The sequence below is a fragment of the Arabidopsis thaliana genome, chromosome 2, assembly GCF_000001735.4.
Source record: "Arabidopsis thaliana chromosome 2, partial sequence".
Taxonomy (NCBI): domain Eukaryota; kingdom Viridiplantae; phylum Streptophyta; class Magnoliopsida; order Brassicales; family Brassicaceae; genus Arabidopsis; species Arabidopsis thaliana.
The window spans coordinates 8,997,811-9,011,089 of record NC_003071.7 but is presented as its reverse complement, the minus strand read 5'-3'; the positions used below and the strand labels follow the sequence as shown (position 1 = coordinate 9,011,089).

General features: G+C 42.0%; 7 protein-coding genes across 25 annotated transcripts; 3 read left to right on the top strand and 4 right to left on the bottom strand.

Annotated features, from left to right (window-relative positions):
* Window positions 1-22: 22 nt before the first annotated feature.
* On the bottom strand, window positions 23-1,223 carry AT2G20970 (lipid-binding protein; the record flags this gene model as incomplete). 2 transcript variants are annotated; one of them, NM_001161054.1, is made up of 3 exons in its annotated part: window positions 23-642; window positions 718-943; window positions 1,023-1,223. In NM_001161054.1, the coding sequence occupies 3 exons, from the start codon at window positions 1,221-1,223 to the stop codon at window positions 23-25; spliced, it is 1,047 nt and encodes a 348-aa protein (NP_001154526.1). The 2 variants fall into 2 exon arrangements, with proteins under 2 accessions (NP_001154526.1, NP_179693.2); NM_127666.2 differs by having other exon boundaries at window positions 23-636.
* A 72-nt stretch (window positions 1,224-1,295) lies between these two features.
* pEARLI4 (phospholipase-like protein (PEARLI 4) family protein) lies at window positions 1,296-4,480 on the bottom strand. Of its 4 annotated transcripts, none has more exons than NM_001335728.1 (6): window positions 4,350-4,480; window positions 3,872-4,042; window positions 3,512-3,783; window positions 3,055-3,422; window positions 2,451-2,949; window positions 1,296-2,351 (listed from the first exon to the last, which is right to left on the bottom strand). In NM_001335728.1, exons 2-6 carry the CDS (start codon window positions 3,999-4,001, stop codon window positions 1,479-1,481), a joined length of 2,142 nt encoding a protein of 713 aa, NP_001323931.1. In that variant the 5' UTR covers window positions 4,002-4,042; window positions 4,350-4,480; the 3' UTR covers window positions 1,296-1,478. The 4 variants fall into 4 exon arrangements, with proteins under 4 accessions (NP_001323931.1, NP_001323932.1, NP_179692.1 ...); NM_001335729.1 differs by having other exon boundaries at window positions 1,300-2,351; window positions 2,451-3,054; window positions 3,265-3,422; NM_127665.3 differs by having other exon boundaries at window positions 1,313-2,351; window positions 2,451-3,422; window positions 4,350-4,448.
* A 665-nt stretch (window positions 4,481-5,145) lies between these two features.
* AT2G20950 (phospholipase-like protein (PEARLI 4) family protein) lies at window positions 5,146-8,247 on the bottom strand. Of its 14 annotated transcripts, none has more exons than NM_179677.4 (8): window positions 7,889-8,247; window positions 7,750-7,815; window positions 7,437-7,660; window positions 7,273-7,359; window positions 7,069-7,191; window positions 6,862-6,984; window positions 6,546-6,776; window positions 5,152-6,464 (listed from the first exon to the last, which is right to left on the bottom strand). In NM_179677.4, exons 2-8 carry the CDS (start codon window positions 7,793-7,795, stop codon window positions 5,736-5,738), a joined length of 1,563 nt encoding a protein of 520 aa, NP_850008.2. In that variant the 5' UTR covers window positions 7,796-7,815; window positions 7,889-8,247; the 3' UTR covers window positions 5,152-5,735. The 14 variants fall into 14 exon arrangements, with proteins under 14 accessions (NP_001325008.1, NP_850008.2, NP_001318258.1 ...); NM_001335722.1 differs by having other exon boundaries at window positions 6,546-6,782; window positions 7,889-8,049; NM_201770.2 differs by having other exon boundaries at window positions 7,120-7,191; window positions 7,889-7,955.
* AT2G20940 (transmembrane protein, putative (DUF1279)) lies at window positions 8,182-9,089 on the top strand. 2 transcript variants are annotated; one of them, NM_001335716.1, is made up of 2 exons: window positions 8,185-8,246; window positions 8,333-9,064. In NM_001335716.1, exon 2 carries the CDS (start codon window positions 8,437-8,439, stop codon window positions 8,824-8,826), a length of 390 nt encoding a protein of 129 aa, NP_001324017.1. In that variant the 5' UTR covers window positions 8,185-8,246; window positions 8,333-8,436; the 3' UTR covers window positions 8,827-9,064. The 2 variants fall into 2 exon arrangements, with proteins under 2 accessions (NP_565494.1, NP_001324017.1); NM_127664.3 differs by having other exon boundaries at window positions 8,182-9,089.
* Window positions 9,090-9,252: 163 nt separating this feature from the next.
* AT2G20930 (SNARE-like superfamily protein) lies at window positions 9,253-10,640 on the top strand. Its single transcript, NM_127662.4, has 5 exons — window positions 9,253-9,466; window positions 9,565-9,661; window positions 9,750-9,828; window positions 9,917-9,998; window positions 10,169-10,640. The coding sequence occupies exons 1-5, from the start codon at window positions 9,434-9,436 to the stop codon at window positions 10,298-10,300; spliced, it is 423 nt and encodes a 140-aa protein (NP_565493.1). The 5' UTR covers window positions 9,253-9,433; the 3' UTR covers window positions 10,301-10,640.
* Window positions 10,641-10,861: 221 nt separating this feature from the next.
* On the top strand, window positions 10,862-11,065 carry AT2G20921 (uncharacterized protein; the record flags this gene model as incomplete). Its single annotated transcript, NM_001124882.1, has 1 exon — window positions 10,862-11,065. One exon carries the CDS (start codon window positions 10,862-10,864, stop codon window positions 11,063-11,065), a length of 204 nt encoding a protein of 67 aa, NP_001118354.1.
* Window positions 11,017-12,640, bottom strand: AT2G20920 (chaperone (DUF3353)). Its single transcript, NM_127661.4, has 3 exons — window positions 12,027-12,640; window positions 11,544-11,895; window positions 11,017-11,476 (listed from the first exon to the last, which is right to left on the bottom strand). The coding sequence occupies exons 1-3, from the start codon at window positions 12,360-12,362 to the stop codon at window positions 11,301-11,303; spliced, it is 864 nt and encodes a 287-aa protein (NP_179688.1). The 5' UTR covers window positions 12,363-12,640; the 3' UTR covers window positions 11,017-11,300.
* Between the last annotated feature and the right edge of the window lie 639 nt (window positions 12,641-13,279).

Genomic DNA, 13,279 nt, shown 5'->3' with positions numbered 1-13,279 from the left:
ACAATAGAGTCTAATAAATAAACTAGATATGATCGAGATACATGTGACGGAGGGTAGTAATATAGTCGAAGTTGTCCTCCTCCCATTGCTCGATCCCTGCCTCCACCAACTCCACCGTCGCACTTGAGAGCTCCTCTGCGGTAATCTCCGCCTCAAACGCCAGTTGTTGCACTTGCTCCCTCAGCTCGGTAAATCCCTCAACGTCCTCGCCTCTTATCACCCGTCTATTGTTTTGGTTGATAAGGTAGGTTTCGTGGGTCTTGGCTTCTTTGATGGTTTCTTGGACGGCAAGGTAGGTCTCGCGGAGTTGATCGGCCACAGATTTAACATCTTTGTTTAGATCTTGTCTCGAAGCTTTGATATCCTCGTCGACTTTAGATCTCAACTCATCTCGGAGCTCTTGCCATATCTCGTCAACATTGTGGCGCATGTTGTCCCTCAGAGTTCCAAGTTGTGAGCAGATCATACCATCTAATTCCGTCATTGTCTTCTTCCCATCTTTGCTCAACTCATCAAGAAATTCTCCCCACTCTTTTCTTTGAGTTTCAAGAACTGAGTGGATTATGTTCTGCATAACTGTCACCCTCTTCTTCCCATCTTCCACTAACTCCTTCATCTTCTCCACTTGCTCGCGCACTTCACCTTCAGAGACCGCATACATTAGCATAAAACAAGAAATGATAGAAAAACAATAGCTAGACCGATTTATATAATTACCGGGAGTCTCATCACTCTTAGATTGAGGTGGAGGAGGAGGTGGTACGACTTGATGAGATCTAAGGAAATGCTCGAACATGTAAATCGAGTGGATCACAACGGAGAGGAAAACGGTGAGACGCCAGAGGAAGGTAAGCTCAAAGCCTCGATCCAATAGTTTATAATACTCATAGGCTAAGTAAAACGTAGAGCGGTCCAATATAAACAGCCAGATTTTTCCAATACCCTAATCAGACAGATTAACATGTTTAAGTAGTTAGGTTCTTGTTTTAATACATACAACATCTGAGAAGAGATATACTTACTGATGGTCCAACTGAAGAGAGACTAGTGCAAAAGAAGAAGAATGGTAATGCGAAAAGAGTAGTGGCGAGAATGATAGGGATGATAAGATCTAAGAGGTATGTTGGGAAGATGACAAGTAGAAACAGAAACAAACGTTCTGTCCAAAACAATCCATTTGCTTCTAGTCTCCTCTTTTTTTCTTCTTCTTCAACCTTATTCATCTTCTTCTTCTTCTTAATACTTTGTTTGCTCTTGCTATGTTTGTGGGTTTATAAAATTTATAAGCTGGACGATTTTATAAGAATCCTACCTAACTCTAATCCTATAAAGTTGGGATTTTATTTGATATTAAGACTTGAGTTTTTTTAGAAACGAAAATTTGATAATACATAAAACTTTTCCAAAGCAAACCGTTCACAAACGCTTATTTTGCGGGTAACAAGATGAACAAAAGAATATTCAGACTAATTGGTTGGTTACAAGATGCCTTGAAGAAGGGGTTTCCCTTGAAACTTGTCGACCTTGGAGCTCAGAAATGTGAAGCTTTTGTGGAGACGAGCTCTTTTCATATCAAGATCCCCTAACTTCGCAGCCATCTCCGTCATTTTAGCTCTCCACTCCTTTATCTTCTTCTCCTTCTCTCCCAGTTCTTTCACCTGTTTCTCAGTTTCTTGTTTCGCAAGTAACACATCTCTCTCCCACACCTCTTTCTCCACTACGCTCATCTTGTGTTCATCGTAGTGTTTTACCGCCTCTACGATCTCCTCCAGGACAGGCTTGAGCCAACCTGCTTTGATTTTCACGGACTCAATGTCTTTAACAATCGCTACCATTTCCACCACGCGGCTCTCCTTGAGATACTTCAGGGGAGTTGTTTGGAGTTCGAATACCACCGAGGCAAGCATGTCGAGGTAGTAGGATCGTGTAGCAAGCGATTGTAGTTTGGAACCAGACGCAATGTCACCGTGCTTCTGGAGTATGTGTTGTAGAGTGGTCGAGACGCTAGCTCTGACCTTGTACTGTCCCACAGAAACGTAAGACTCAGATAGAATAGACTGCATCACGTCCCTTATTTCATTATTGGTAATTATTCCTTTCATACGAGAGATCTCAGCGAGACTGAAGCTCTGTGATTCATCTGGCAGCTCCGGTGGCTCGTTGTTTGCTTTATGCTGTTCCTCTTGTTCGCTGCTTCCAGATTTCGATGTGGTTTCAGCGTAAATTGAAACAGTGTGTTCGTCGTGATCATCCACAAATGAAAATTTATCGTCGTCTGTGCTTGCAGAATCATCCATTTCATCACAATGTTCTTTCTGTTTGTTAGGTGTTTCATATCCTCGGTGATTAAGCTGAGGTAAGAGGCAAAAACTGTCATTAGCATGTGTAGAAATATATATATATATATATATATATATGAAGATGTGAAAGTAGAGAGTAGAGAGCAGTACCGTAATAAGTCTAGAGGGTGGCCTTTCTTGAGGTGACAAAATCAGTTCTGGAAAGAGTAGAACTGATTCCTCGTTCTTCTCAATGTACACTGACTCAGCTTTGCTCCCAAGATAATTGTAGGCATGAGATGATCTTTGACCCATTTCTTGTGAGATTTTTTCCCTGTGATCAGGTGACCTTCCTCCATAGACTGCAGTTTTGGGCCTACTTTCATGTATTCTTGGCTTTGTTTCCACAGTCCTCGGCTGGTGTTCTGGCGTCCTAGGCCTAGTTTCAACTGTCCGAGGCATTTTAAGAGCAGCGTTGTCAAGGGATCTGTGGGACATGGGCTGAGTTTGGGGAATCCTAGGGCTGGGTTCAGGCGTCTTGGACCGCTGTTTTGGAGTCCTTGAGGATGGTTCGAAGTAAGTAGGTTGAGGCTCTGGGGTCTTGGACCTTGGTCCGGGGGATCTTTCCATGAACTCAGGTGACCTCCCTCTACGTTGTGCAGTCCTCGGCCTAGTTTCTGGTGTTTGAGGCCTCCTTCCTGTTGCAGCAGACTCATGTATAGGTGTCCTCGGCCTAGTGTCAGGGATGGCAGATCGGTGTTCAGGAGTCCTCGGCCTAGTTTCTGGTGTTTGGGGCCTCCTTTCTGTTGCAGCAGACTCATGTATGGGTGTCCTCGGCCTATTATCATAGGTGGCATATCGGTGATCAGGAGTCCTTGGTCTAGTTTCTGGTGTTTGAGGCCTTCTTCCTGTTGCCGCAGACTCATGTATGGGTGTCCTTGGCCTAGTATCAGAGGTATTGGATCGGCGTTCAGGAGTCCTCGGCCTAGTTTCTAGTGAAAAAGCGTCCTCTTGGTGTGCAGAGCGGTGTTGCGGTGTGCGTGGCCTATGCTGAGGCGTCCTAAGAGGGTGTTCAGGGGTCTTAGGCTGAGTTCCAAAAGGCCTTGGTGATACATCATCATCCTCATCTCCACGCTGATCAGCCTGGCTTAAACAAATACCAACAAATGAGTGAGTTTCAGAAGTCAAGTGAGCAAGTTTAGCTATTCTTTGATTTATGAAATAATACTTACCCTCCTTGCAAAGTAGTCTCCCCCTGAGTATAGAGCGAGAGAAGGCGAAACTGGCAGCGAATCGACATTGCTTGAAGGCTCGATCTTGCGTCCCTGTAGCGGGGAAAGGCGACTTAAGAAGTTGCCATTGGTGTGATCATAAGAGGATGGTGAACTCTCTGCTGACGACTCAACCTTCTTCTTGGCGAAATAGCTGGCCAGAGGTGATCTGCTTCCACGAGCCGGACTAGCTGGAGGAGTCTGATCCCTGCTGGGAGTTCTCTTACCAAACCCTGACACAAGACAAAAACATCAGAGACTCTTCTTGATGACAGAAGACTTTGACCCAATAACAGAATCAGAAGCATATTTGTTTCATACCAAAGAGTTTCTTCTCCTTCTTGTGGACATCTGGAGAGTTTACTCTCTCAAAACAGATAGCAGTACACTCATGGAAAGGATTGCCTGCGTTGGAGCAACCTGGAACTACTTTTCCAGACACTAATTCCATCTCACAAACTTAAAACAAAACTCTATGATAAGATCTCAAACCTGACCATTCCAAAAAGAAAAAAAAAAGCGTCAGATCCATTGACCCAGCAAAACAAGTAGATATCATCACACAAGAAGAGAGTCAACGGTTTCTATATATGGAAACTACAATAAAAGATTCATGTTTTCTCTTTGCTTAATTATGTTTCTTCTCCAAAGAGAGAGACTTGACAATCTTCCACTGGTTTTCTTACTAATCAATAACGGATTGTGATGTTGATAAATTGCAAAAACTCTCATAATCAGCTAATTAAAAGCTTTTGCTAGATAAAAAAAAAGGTCAAGAGAGAATAGAGATTGATGATACCTGTGAAAAAATTATAATTGAGGAAGAAGAAAGAAAGAAGCAAAGCCAGTTGAAGAAATGAGATGAATGATTTATCTCATCTTGTCTGTACATAAGAGAGATAGCCAATGAAGCTTATAGGTGTATATATAATAATATCTTATTGGGTTCTAACATGGGTTGACTTTGACCGCAATAAAAAAATGAGTCATTTTATAGTTTCAGCCGAGACTTCGTCAATTGGCTATTTCTTTTTCTTTTCTTTTAGTATTTTATGTATTTGTCAAAGTTAGAATGGATCGAAGAGGTTTCAGTCTAACTAAGCAGAAGAAAAGAATCAAAGATTTTAGGAGATCTCTAACTTCATTGTGTTCTCATTACTCCATTATCATTTGCTTCCTCCTTTCTTCTTCTTTTTTTTTTTGGTTATATTTAAATGCTCTATTTGAATCTCAGTTGACAAAGTTTAATTGAAAAACATTTATTTTTATATTTTATCATTTCTTAAATTCTTGGGGGAATTTTTAACAACAAAAAATTGAATATCTTTTTAACAAAAAAAAAACTACTATCACTCACGTAATTTAGCTTTTGTTGAACGTTTGACGCGTTTCCCTAATTATATAGGCGGTAGAAAGGAATAGACAACATATGCCCTTTCGAAGGCCCAGTTTCTTCTGTCAGCCCAAATACAAAAACCAGGTAGTAATCGAAATCAAAGCAGTAGTAAAAGTGACCTTACCAACTGTTTTTCAATGAAAGCGGTCAAGAGAGGACCACAAAATGGTTTTCCAGAGTCAGAATCACAAATATTGAATTATATACTAATTTTTATTTTATTTTTTTATTTGGTAAAATATGAAATATTTATACAATTTTCGAAATTTCGATTGAAGTTACAAAGAGTACTAGTAGCAAAAAAATAACAAAATGTACAGAAAAACAGACAATGACAAAACAGCAAAGGAGAAAAACATATGTATATAACGGAAATAAAAGAAGAAACACCGATTCCGAGATGCCAAATTTAGAAATTTACGTAATTTCCACAACTCTAAGGAGCTGAAATCTCATCCTAGTTGCCACGAACAAACCCAACTAGAGGCCCGTCCACAAAACCTCAGTATCAAACGTCTATACCTTTTCCGTAAACTAACGCAAAAACGCGATGATAACAGCGGACTATAATTGTTGGGGATGATTTTATGCTTACCAATTCAACTATCACACGTTGACATGGACAACGTTTAGAATAGATAGGAGGACTTTTAAAAAATGAGCATGAACCTTCTCCCTCCCTCTTTTCCAACAAACAAAGACTTCTCCGAGTGATTATGCTTGGATAAGCATTTTCCAAAGCGGTTTACTCCACTAAACCGGTTTAATTAAATTTCCAAAAGGTCGGGTTCAGTCAACGAGAACCGAATGACCGTCGAATTTAAGGACCTTGCTCTCATAGAGCTCCAGATTCTTCTTCACTCTCACATCCTTCATCTCCAGCTGCCCCAGCCGTCCCGCCAACTCCGTCACTCTCTCTCTACATTCCTTCGTTTCCTTCTCTCTCCGCCGCAGCTCCTCCCTCATCTCCTCCATCTCTTTTTTCCCCGCCGTCATTTCCCTATCGCACTCCTCCCTCACAATCTTCGCCGTGTCGTACTTCCCGTAGTACTCCACCGCCTCCGCTAGCTCCGTCACCGCTGTTTTGAGCCACGATACATCGATTTTCACCGAATCCATGTCCTTCACGACCGCCGCGATTTCCGCCACTCGCGTCTTCGTCAGATCTCTCAACGCCGTTGATTTCAGTTCCATTACTGCTGCGGCTAGGGATTCGAGATAAAACGACCTCGTTGAGGTAGATTGTAACTTCGACGAGGCGGCGATGTCACCGTGTTTGTCAATGATCGCTTCGAGCGTGGCGGCGATGCTCATCCGTACCTTGTAATTGGCGACGGAGACGTAAGTCTCGGATATCGCTAATTGTATCTCTTCCTTTCCGTAGCTTTGAAGTCCGCGCATTCTGGCGATCTCCTGCATCGTGAAGCTCTGTGACTCGTCCGGCAGCTCCGGCGGCTCGAATTGCCTCTCCTGCTCGTAAGTCTCTACCGATGTGATCTGATACTTGTAGTGAACCGGCTGCACAAACCAAAGCAATTTGAATTTAAGCATTTTCTTCACACTTTGGTAAATAGAGACCCGCGAGAGAAAAAAACGAACCGTGCTGCTTCCTGAAACTCCCCTGGAACGACGTCCAGTGGCAATTTCTGGAAAGAGATAGGTGGAATTGTTGTCGTCTTCGTCGTCACTGGATGAGTAGAACGGCGGTGGTGGAGAGTAGCTTGTGTGTTGATGAACAGGACTCATGGGAGGGCTGTTACGCGGTGTGATATCGGCATCTGCCTCGTACATCCCCTCGAAATGATCTTTTCCGTTGTTGTATCTCTGAGTCTGCAACTAAGTAGAGCCAATATATCAGAGAATGAATGATTAACAAAGGCGTTATATCAGAGAATGAATGATTGAATCCACTAACCCTTGCGTGTGGCGGTGGAGAGCGGCTTTGGGATGGATGAAATGGGCTTGAAGGTCTGTTCCGGGAAGTTACATTGCCTTCAGCTTCATATCTTTCTCTACTGTAGTCTCTTCCACGTTCATGCTGCAATTACAAAAGATTTGTTTTTTAGTCGATGACGGAGACTAAATGAGAAGTATGTAAAACAACATTGAGTAGGATTAGTACGGTGTTGTAGGGAGCTGGAGAGCGGCTTCTGAAGGGGTGAAATGGACTCACATTGGCATCTGCCTCATACATTCTCTCGTACAGCTCTTTGGTTATCTCGCTAGACCTTTTACGACGATCAGGCTGCACTCCACTCACAGACAAAACTTTGTTACTGGTTCCAAATCAGCAGATTGAAAAAAAAGAACAAAAGTGATTTGGTACCGTGCGGGTTCTGGCAGATCGAAAAGGGCTCCCAGAACCGTTGCTCCTTGGAGTCACATCCTCATCAGGCTCTCTAGGACGCTCAGGCTGGAGTTTGGAACAAAGAATGAAAACCATGGAAATTGAAAGAAACTGTAAATCTCATCACAAGGAGTTGAGAGTACCGTGCTATATCTGTAGACTGGAGGCCGTTGGTGGGAATTTGGGATGCGTTCAGAGGCTTGCTGTTGTGGTTTCCAGTGAGTGGTTTGTTCATCGGAGATGGGAAACGCGTACTCTGATTCCGATCTTTTCATGCCGAAATGAGTTGTCGGCTGAGACCGACCCTCAGCAAGATGAGGAGGGCTCGACGGGTTGCTCTTGCTCGCACTTTTGTGACCAAACAATCCTGTAGACACCAGTTCAGTTTAGCCACCATCTAACCTAAATAGGTCTTCTATTTGTCATCATCATCATATAACAATAAGTAGAACTGACCTGCTCTTTTGCCATGTCTCTTCTCTCTTGAATGGAAGAAATCCATCCCCGGATCGGTATGCAAACCTGCGTGTACACCGGACAATTCGATCAGCCAGAGTCCATTGTATAATAGAATCGTGTGCATATAAAAAAGTACCTGGGATCCAACTACCAAATTCTTAATTAGGAGTTTTGTTATGAACTGCCGTCTGAGAAGATCAAGAGAAGACAAAGGTCTCCAACAATTACTCTTATATTATTATGCTAGAAACGACATGGTGTGGTCATGCAAGTTAATAACCTGAAAATGACAATCACGACAAATATTAAATTTGTGTCATTTGTATAATTGATTTGATGATGGAGGCTTCTATCCAACTGTAGCAGCCACTGACACTGACTTGGTCAATTTTGGCAACCATCTTTGAAAAATATGAAGACCAAACTACTAAGAAAAATTAACATTTACACGACCATAAACGTCATAACGAATCAATCCTTCGGCTACTAAAAAGGTGACAACTTTATTTTTTAATAGGCGCAAATGTAGACAATTATTGTTTATAAGAATACTAACGGGCTTTGAAATGGACCGAAATAGGCCCAAGAGGGGTTTAAATGAAGATAAACCCTAAGCTGAACAAACCTTCTTTCCTCATGTGCGTCGGCTTCGCTTCTGGAAGATTCTGAAAATCACCGATTTCGATGGCGACTCGGCTCAAGGAGATTGTGAAGAAGTACGGAAAAGTCGCGCTTGGAGTCCATTTCTCGGTCTCCGGCGTCTCAATTAGTGGATTCTACATCGCGATCAAGAACAACGTCGATGTCGAATCGCTCTTGGAGAAATACCAAATCCCATGGTTCTCCAGCAAGGAAAACCCTAACCCTAGCCTCGATTTAAAGCTGGAAGAGCAAGGTTCCGTTACGAGCGATAACAAGACGAAACAGCTTGCGAAATCGGCCGGCGGAGCCCTAGCGTTGGCGGTTTTGTGCAATAAGGCGCTTTTTCCGATCAGAGTTCCGATCACGATGGCGTTGACTCCTCCAATCGCTAGATTCCTCAGGCAGAGGAAGATCCTCAAAACCGGCCAATGACTATTTCTCTCCACATTTTCACATTTGGGGTCTTGTCTATGTTTTCTCACCATCTGTATTGGTTCCATGCGTTTTTGTTTGTTCGTAATTTCGAATGTAATGCTTCTTAATAGGAAGAGAATGAGATATTGTGTTAGAGGTATTTCAGACTATAGTGTTGATCATCTCTCCTTATAATAAGGTCTGAATTTAGAATTTACCAATATTGAAATGGACTTTACATTATCTATCATTCTCCATGATTTCTTCACAAGATGTCTCTGTATTTGGGGATTTGCAGACAAAAAAACATTTTGCAGGTCGGTTAAGTGAAAAAATGAAAGTAGCTTGAGATGAATTTTTGACATGATACCAAGTACTTGTCTATGTTGGGGACATCTGATAAATTAGGAAATTAGTGTATGTCCTTATAAAGAAATAAGGAATTCGGGATCAGTTTGAAACATATTAAAGTTAGGATTACATGTGACTAAAAAGCCAATAGTTATTGATAATAAAGCCCAGCCCATAAAACGACGACTCTTGAGTCTAGACGGTTTTTGGAATCTGAAGTGAATCGTCGGAAAAATTTATCAGTTTCGAGATTCGGAGATCTGCAAGGGAGAAGATGATCGTTTGCGTCGCCGTCGTCGGCCACCAGGTCTGCCGCAGAATTTACATTCCGAGTTTCTATTGTGATCTGATTTCATTAGGTCTTACCGTTTCTGACTTGAACTTCCCTATGGATCGAAATAACAGAACAATCCGCTTTACATACAAAGCTTCACGGATGCTGACGATGCTCTCAAGCTCCACCACATTGTTCATTGCTCCCTTGATGTCATCGAAGAGCGAGGTCCTTTTATCCAATCCAATCCAATCTCCTTTTGGTTTTTGCTCTGCATTTCTTCATCTTATTAATGTGGTTTAGTCTGTTTCTTCAGTGAACAATCCGAAAAAGTCTGGTACAACACTGAACGAGGCTTTTCTTGGCTTGCTCTATCCTACTGTGAACTACAAAGTGTAATAAGCACATTCCCTCACTCTCTCTGATGACTTTGTGTTGTTGGGGATACTCCTTTAATGGCTTCTTCTTATTCTTCCTCTGCAGGTATGGTTACTTGACTAATACCAAGGTTAAATTTATATTGGTCACTACTGATTTGGATGTTAGAGACACCGATGTGAGAAGTGTAAGTATCTTTCATCTGCTCATATCCTCTACTTTAACCAATGTTATCCACTTACTAGTTCTATAGAGTTCCTTACCAAAGTTACAGTTGGTTCTTCTACTTGTGTATGTTACTTCCTCTTAGCACCAAATATGTGAAGAAGAGTTTCATTCTTTGTGTGTTTTCTTCAGTTCTTCAGGAAGTTCCATGCTGCTTACGTTGATGCAGTCTCAAACCCCTTTCATGTCCCTGGCAAAAAGATAACCTCGAGAACCTTTGCGCAAACTGTAAGCAACATCGTTGGATCGTACGGTTTGAACTGACCTTCTCTTATAAGTTGCTTTTTGTACCTCAAACTTGTGTTTTACGGAGCATTGAGCAAGTCTCATTTCTTTATCATCATATGTTGTTAATATCAACTCTGAAATTGCTGTAAGGTGACTTGTTGCTTCACATGTTACCTTTTTACTCGACTAGTTCCTCTCAATTTGACCTAAGCGGATGCACTTACCAAATAATTAGGTAGTTTTCAACGTCCCGTAAAGACCAACTACGTTTTCATATCATGAGCTGTAAATGATGCAATATATGGTGGGAAAATTCAACAACTTGATGATGTTCAATGTAAGGATTAGAGTTAGCAATAAAAATGCTCTTGTTATTTTCTTAATTTGTTGGAAAACAACCCAAGTTCCGTCATTTATCTCTCTTTCAAACCCACAAGGCAGGATGATAATTCTTGGACAGTTGCTTCTCTGTGGTATTTATGGGTCTGCTAATAAAATCTAGGGAGAGAGAAGACGCAGGTAAATGAACACTTATTGCCATTTCTAGAGTGAGAGTGCAAATGGACACAACAAGAGAATGTACTACTAGGTTGTTAAATGGAGTGCATGGAAATGCAAAGTGGTTGGGACCAAGGGTTCTACTTTGATCTGAAGAAGATTGAAGGGGTCTGCCGCTACTTCCAAGAGCTGTGTCAGAGGGCCTTTTGGTCAGTGCGAGGGGCTGGTGCCACCTTGCCAACAGAAACTACGCTTCTAATTCAATTTATCGGCGTCCATATTTGTTCCAAAATCCGTGACTAGTCTACATATGTAGTAGCTGTACTGATTAACTGTGTGTGAGAGCGTGCACATGCTAGTTCTTTGATTTGGTTTAGGCAACAGAAACTTCAGAGTTCCAAGGAATAGATAATGAGTATGAAAATGGATGTCTAGGAGTTGTTTACTTTTGAGTGTTCTGTACAAAATGCATATAAACGAAGTACATATACCAGCGTGACAGGTTGAGCCAAATTTGCATAAGCCAATGTACAAAGTTCTACCTTAAGCATAGAGACACCAAGAACTGAGAGAATACTATGAATTCACTCACGACTGCAGCTGGGGAGTGGAGACCCAGAAACGGAACCACATCAACGTGCAGCCAGGTCTCAATGGCTGATCCCACCACTGCACCTGCCACTAATCCTCCTGCCGTCAACGCAGCTGCTTTCCCTGTATCAAAACACATAACAACATCAGAGGTGCTCGCTTGTGGAAGAAGATGGAAGTTATCATTTACCTAGCTTGACTTTCTTTTTGGTCATAAAGTATAGGGAAGCCCCAAAGCTGCTAGCCAATATAAGTCCGGGCACATCAGCACCAGCATAAGGCATCCCAGAAGATTCAAAGGAACTCCCATTCACATAAGTCAAAACCATCATGGCTCCATAGACTCCAGCTTGTATCCCGAGATCGCTCGTGGAAGGCATATCAACAGAGACAGGTGGATTCTTCATCCACTGAGTCACAGTACTTGTTCCCAGAGGGTTACTAGATTTAACATCAGCGTAGCGAATGTTGTTGCTTACAACTTTTCCTGCTCGGCGTTGGTTTAGGCTCTGCATCAGCAGCATGTCATATGCAGCCTCAGCCTGAGAAAATTACAGTGAGGCTTAAGAACAAGAAAGTCTATCTCTTTCCATGGAAGCTAAAACTAGTAATGGAACAAATATAGAAAATTAGCGAATTTGTTGATTGGAGAGTGAAAATTGAAAACAGTCACCTGAGAGATGGCGTTGGGGTCGTCCTTACGAGAAGCCAGGATCGATTTCTTGGCACGAAGAATTTCGTCGAAGGAAGCTCCTTCGGAGACTCCGAGAACCTTAAGCGCCGTCTCCACAGACATATCGAAGGGTGGAGAATCGTCGGCGCGAGAACTAGCTCTAGGCGGAGCGCATCGCCGCCGTGTGGGTAAGAGAATCGCGGCGGAGCGCCACAGCTGAGTCTTACGGGAAGGAAATTGGAGCTTGGTAGGGAGATATAGGGGGTGGAGAGGAACATCGGAGGAGGCTGAGCTAAGGCGGTTGGGTCGGGCGGCGGAGAGAGCTGCGGTTGCCATTTCTGTCTTCTGTTGGTGTTGTTGTTGTTCGTCTCCACCAACAAAAAAAAAAAAAAAAACTTGAGGTAACTGTGAGATTTGAGGGATTTATGATCTTTCTATTTCCACCGTTAGATTGAGTCTATATTGTACGGCTTGTACGATAGCCGTCAGATTGAAACGGCGGACGGTAGATAGACCTATACTAACGATTATCTTGTGTCACACACATAAATTTGGGTCCAATACACAATTCGAAGCGTGGAAGCAAAAGAATTCGGCAATTTTTTTGTACTTACATCAATTACTTTTGAATCTTTGATAATAAATTGATATTTGATAAGTATGTCAAATGGATATTTTGTTTTCGACATATTATTTATTTTGTGGTCCATGTCTTTCTATTTTTTTTTTTCCATGTCTTTCTATTTCTATAATTGTTTGTGAGGTAAATGTTAATTTTAATCTATGAGTAATACTGAAAAATAAGCATACTGTATTAGAAACAACTGCATAATTGTAGAATGAATGCTAATATATTTTAGGTAAAAAAAAATACAGACAAAATTTGGTTTATGATGTCTTTGTGGCTATGGCATTACCCACACATCACTTACTCACAAGTTAAACACAAGGAAACAAAACAGAAGAAGAAAGATTGTAAGGTAGTAAAGATGTTGTGGTGTGGGAGCCTGAATCCGATAATAGTACTAGGTCCCAAGGGGATGGAGGATGGAGGAGCCACCTCAAATAAGAAGAAGAAGGTTGTTGTCGTGGGTTCTAGCTGGGCTGCTCTTGGTGCGGCTCATCATCTTTGTAACCAAAAAAATACAGACAAAATTTGGTTTATGATGTCTTTGTGGCCATGGCACCCACACATCACTTACTCACAAGTTAAACACAAGGAAACAAAAGAAGAAAGATTGTGAGGCAGTAAA

Coding starts and splice junctions, on each gene's coding strand:
- pEARLI4 (NM_127665.3), bottom strand. CDS start 4,001: ATGGAATTAGTGTCTGGAAAAGTAGTTCCAGGTTGCTCCAACGCAGGC. Junction 3,423..3,511: donor GAGACTACTTTGCAAGGAGG/GTAAGTATTATT, acceptor TGTTTAAGCCAG/GCTGATCAGCGTGGAGATGA. Junction 2,352..2,450: donor CACCCTCTAGACTTATTACG/GTACTGCTCTCT, acceptor CTCTTACCTCAG/CTTAATCACCGAGGATATGA.
- AT2G20950 (NM_001335725.1), bottom strand. CDS start 7,795: ATGGATTTCTTCCATTCAAGAGAGAAGAGACATGGCAAAAGAGCAG. Junction 6,985..7,068: donor CTCCAGCTCCCTACAACACC/GTACTAATCCTA, acceptor TTGTAATTGCAG/CATGAACGTGGAAGAGACTA. Junction 6,777..6,861: donor CTCCACCGCCACACGCAAGG/GTTAGTGGATTC, acceptor ACTTAGTTGCAG/ACTCAGAGATACAACAACGG.
- AT2G20940 (NM_127664.3), top strand. CDS start 8,437: ATGGCGACTCGGCTCAAGGAGATTGTGAAGAAGTACGGAAAAGTCGCG.
- AT2G20930 (NM_127662.4), top strand. CDS start 9,434: ATGATCGTTTGCGTCGCCGTCGTCGGCCACCAG. Junction 9,467..9,564: donor TCGCCGTCGTCGGCCACCAG/GTCTGCCGCAGA, acceptor TCGAAATAACAG/AACAATCCGCTTTACATACA. Junction 9,662..9,749: donor TGATGTCATCGAAGAGCGAG/GTCCTTTTATCC, acceptor CTGTTTCTTCAG/TGAACAATCCGAAAAAGTCT.
- AT2G20920 (NM_127661.4), bottom strand. CDS start 12,362: ATGGCAACCGCAGCTCTCTCCGCCGCCCGACCCAACCGCCTTAGCTCA. Junction 11,896..12,026: donor ACCCCAACGCCATCTCTCAG/GTGACTGTTTTC, acceptor TAATTTTCTCAG/GCTGAGGCTGCATATGACAT. Junction 11,477..11,543: donor CAAAAAGAAAGTCAAGCTAG/GTAAATGATAAC, acceptor GTTTTGATACAG/GGAAAGCAGCTGCGTTGACG.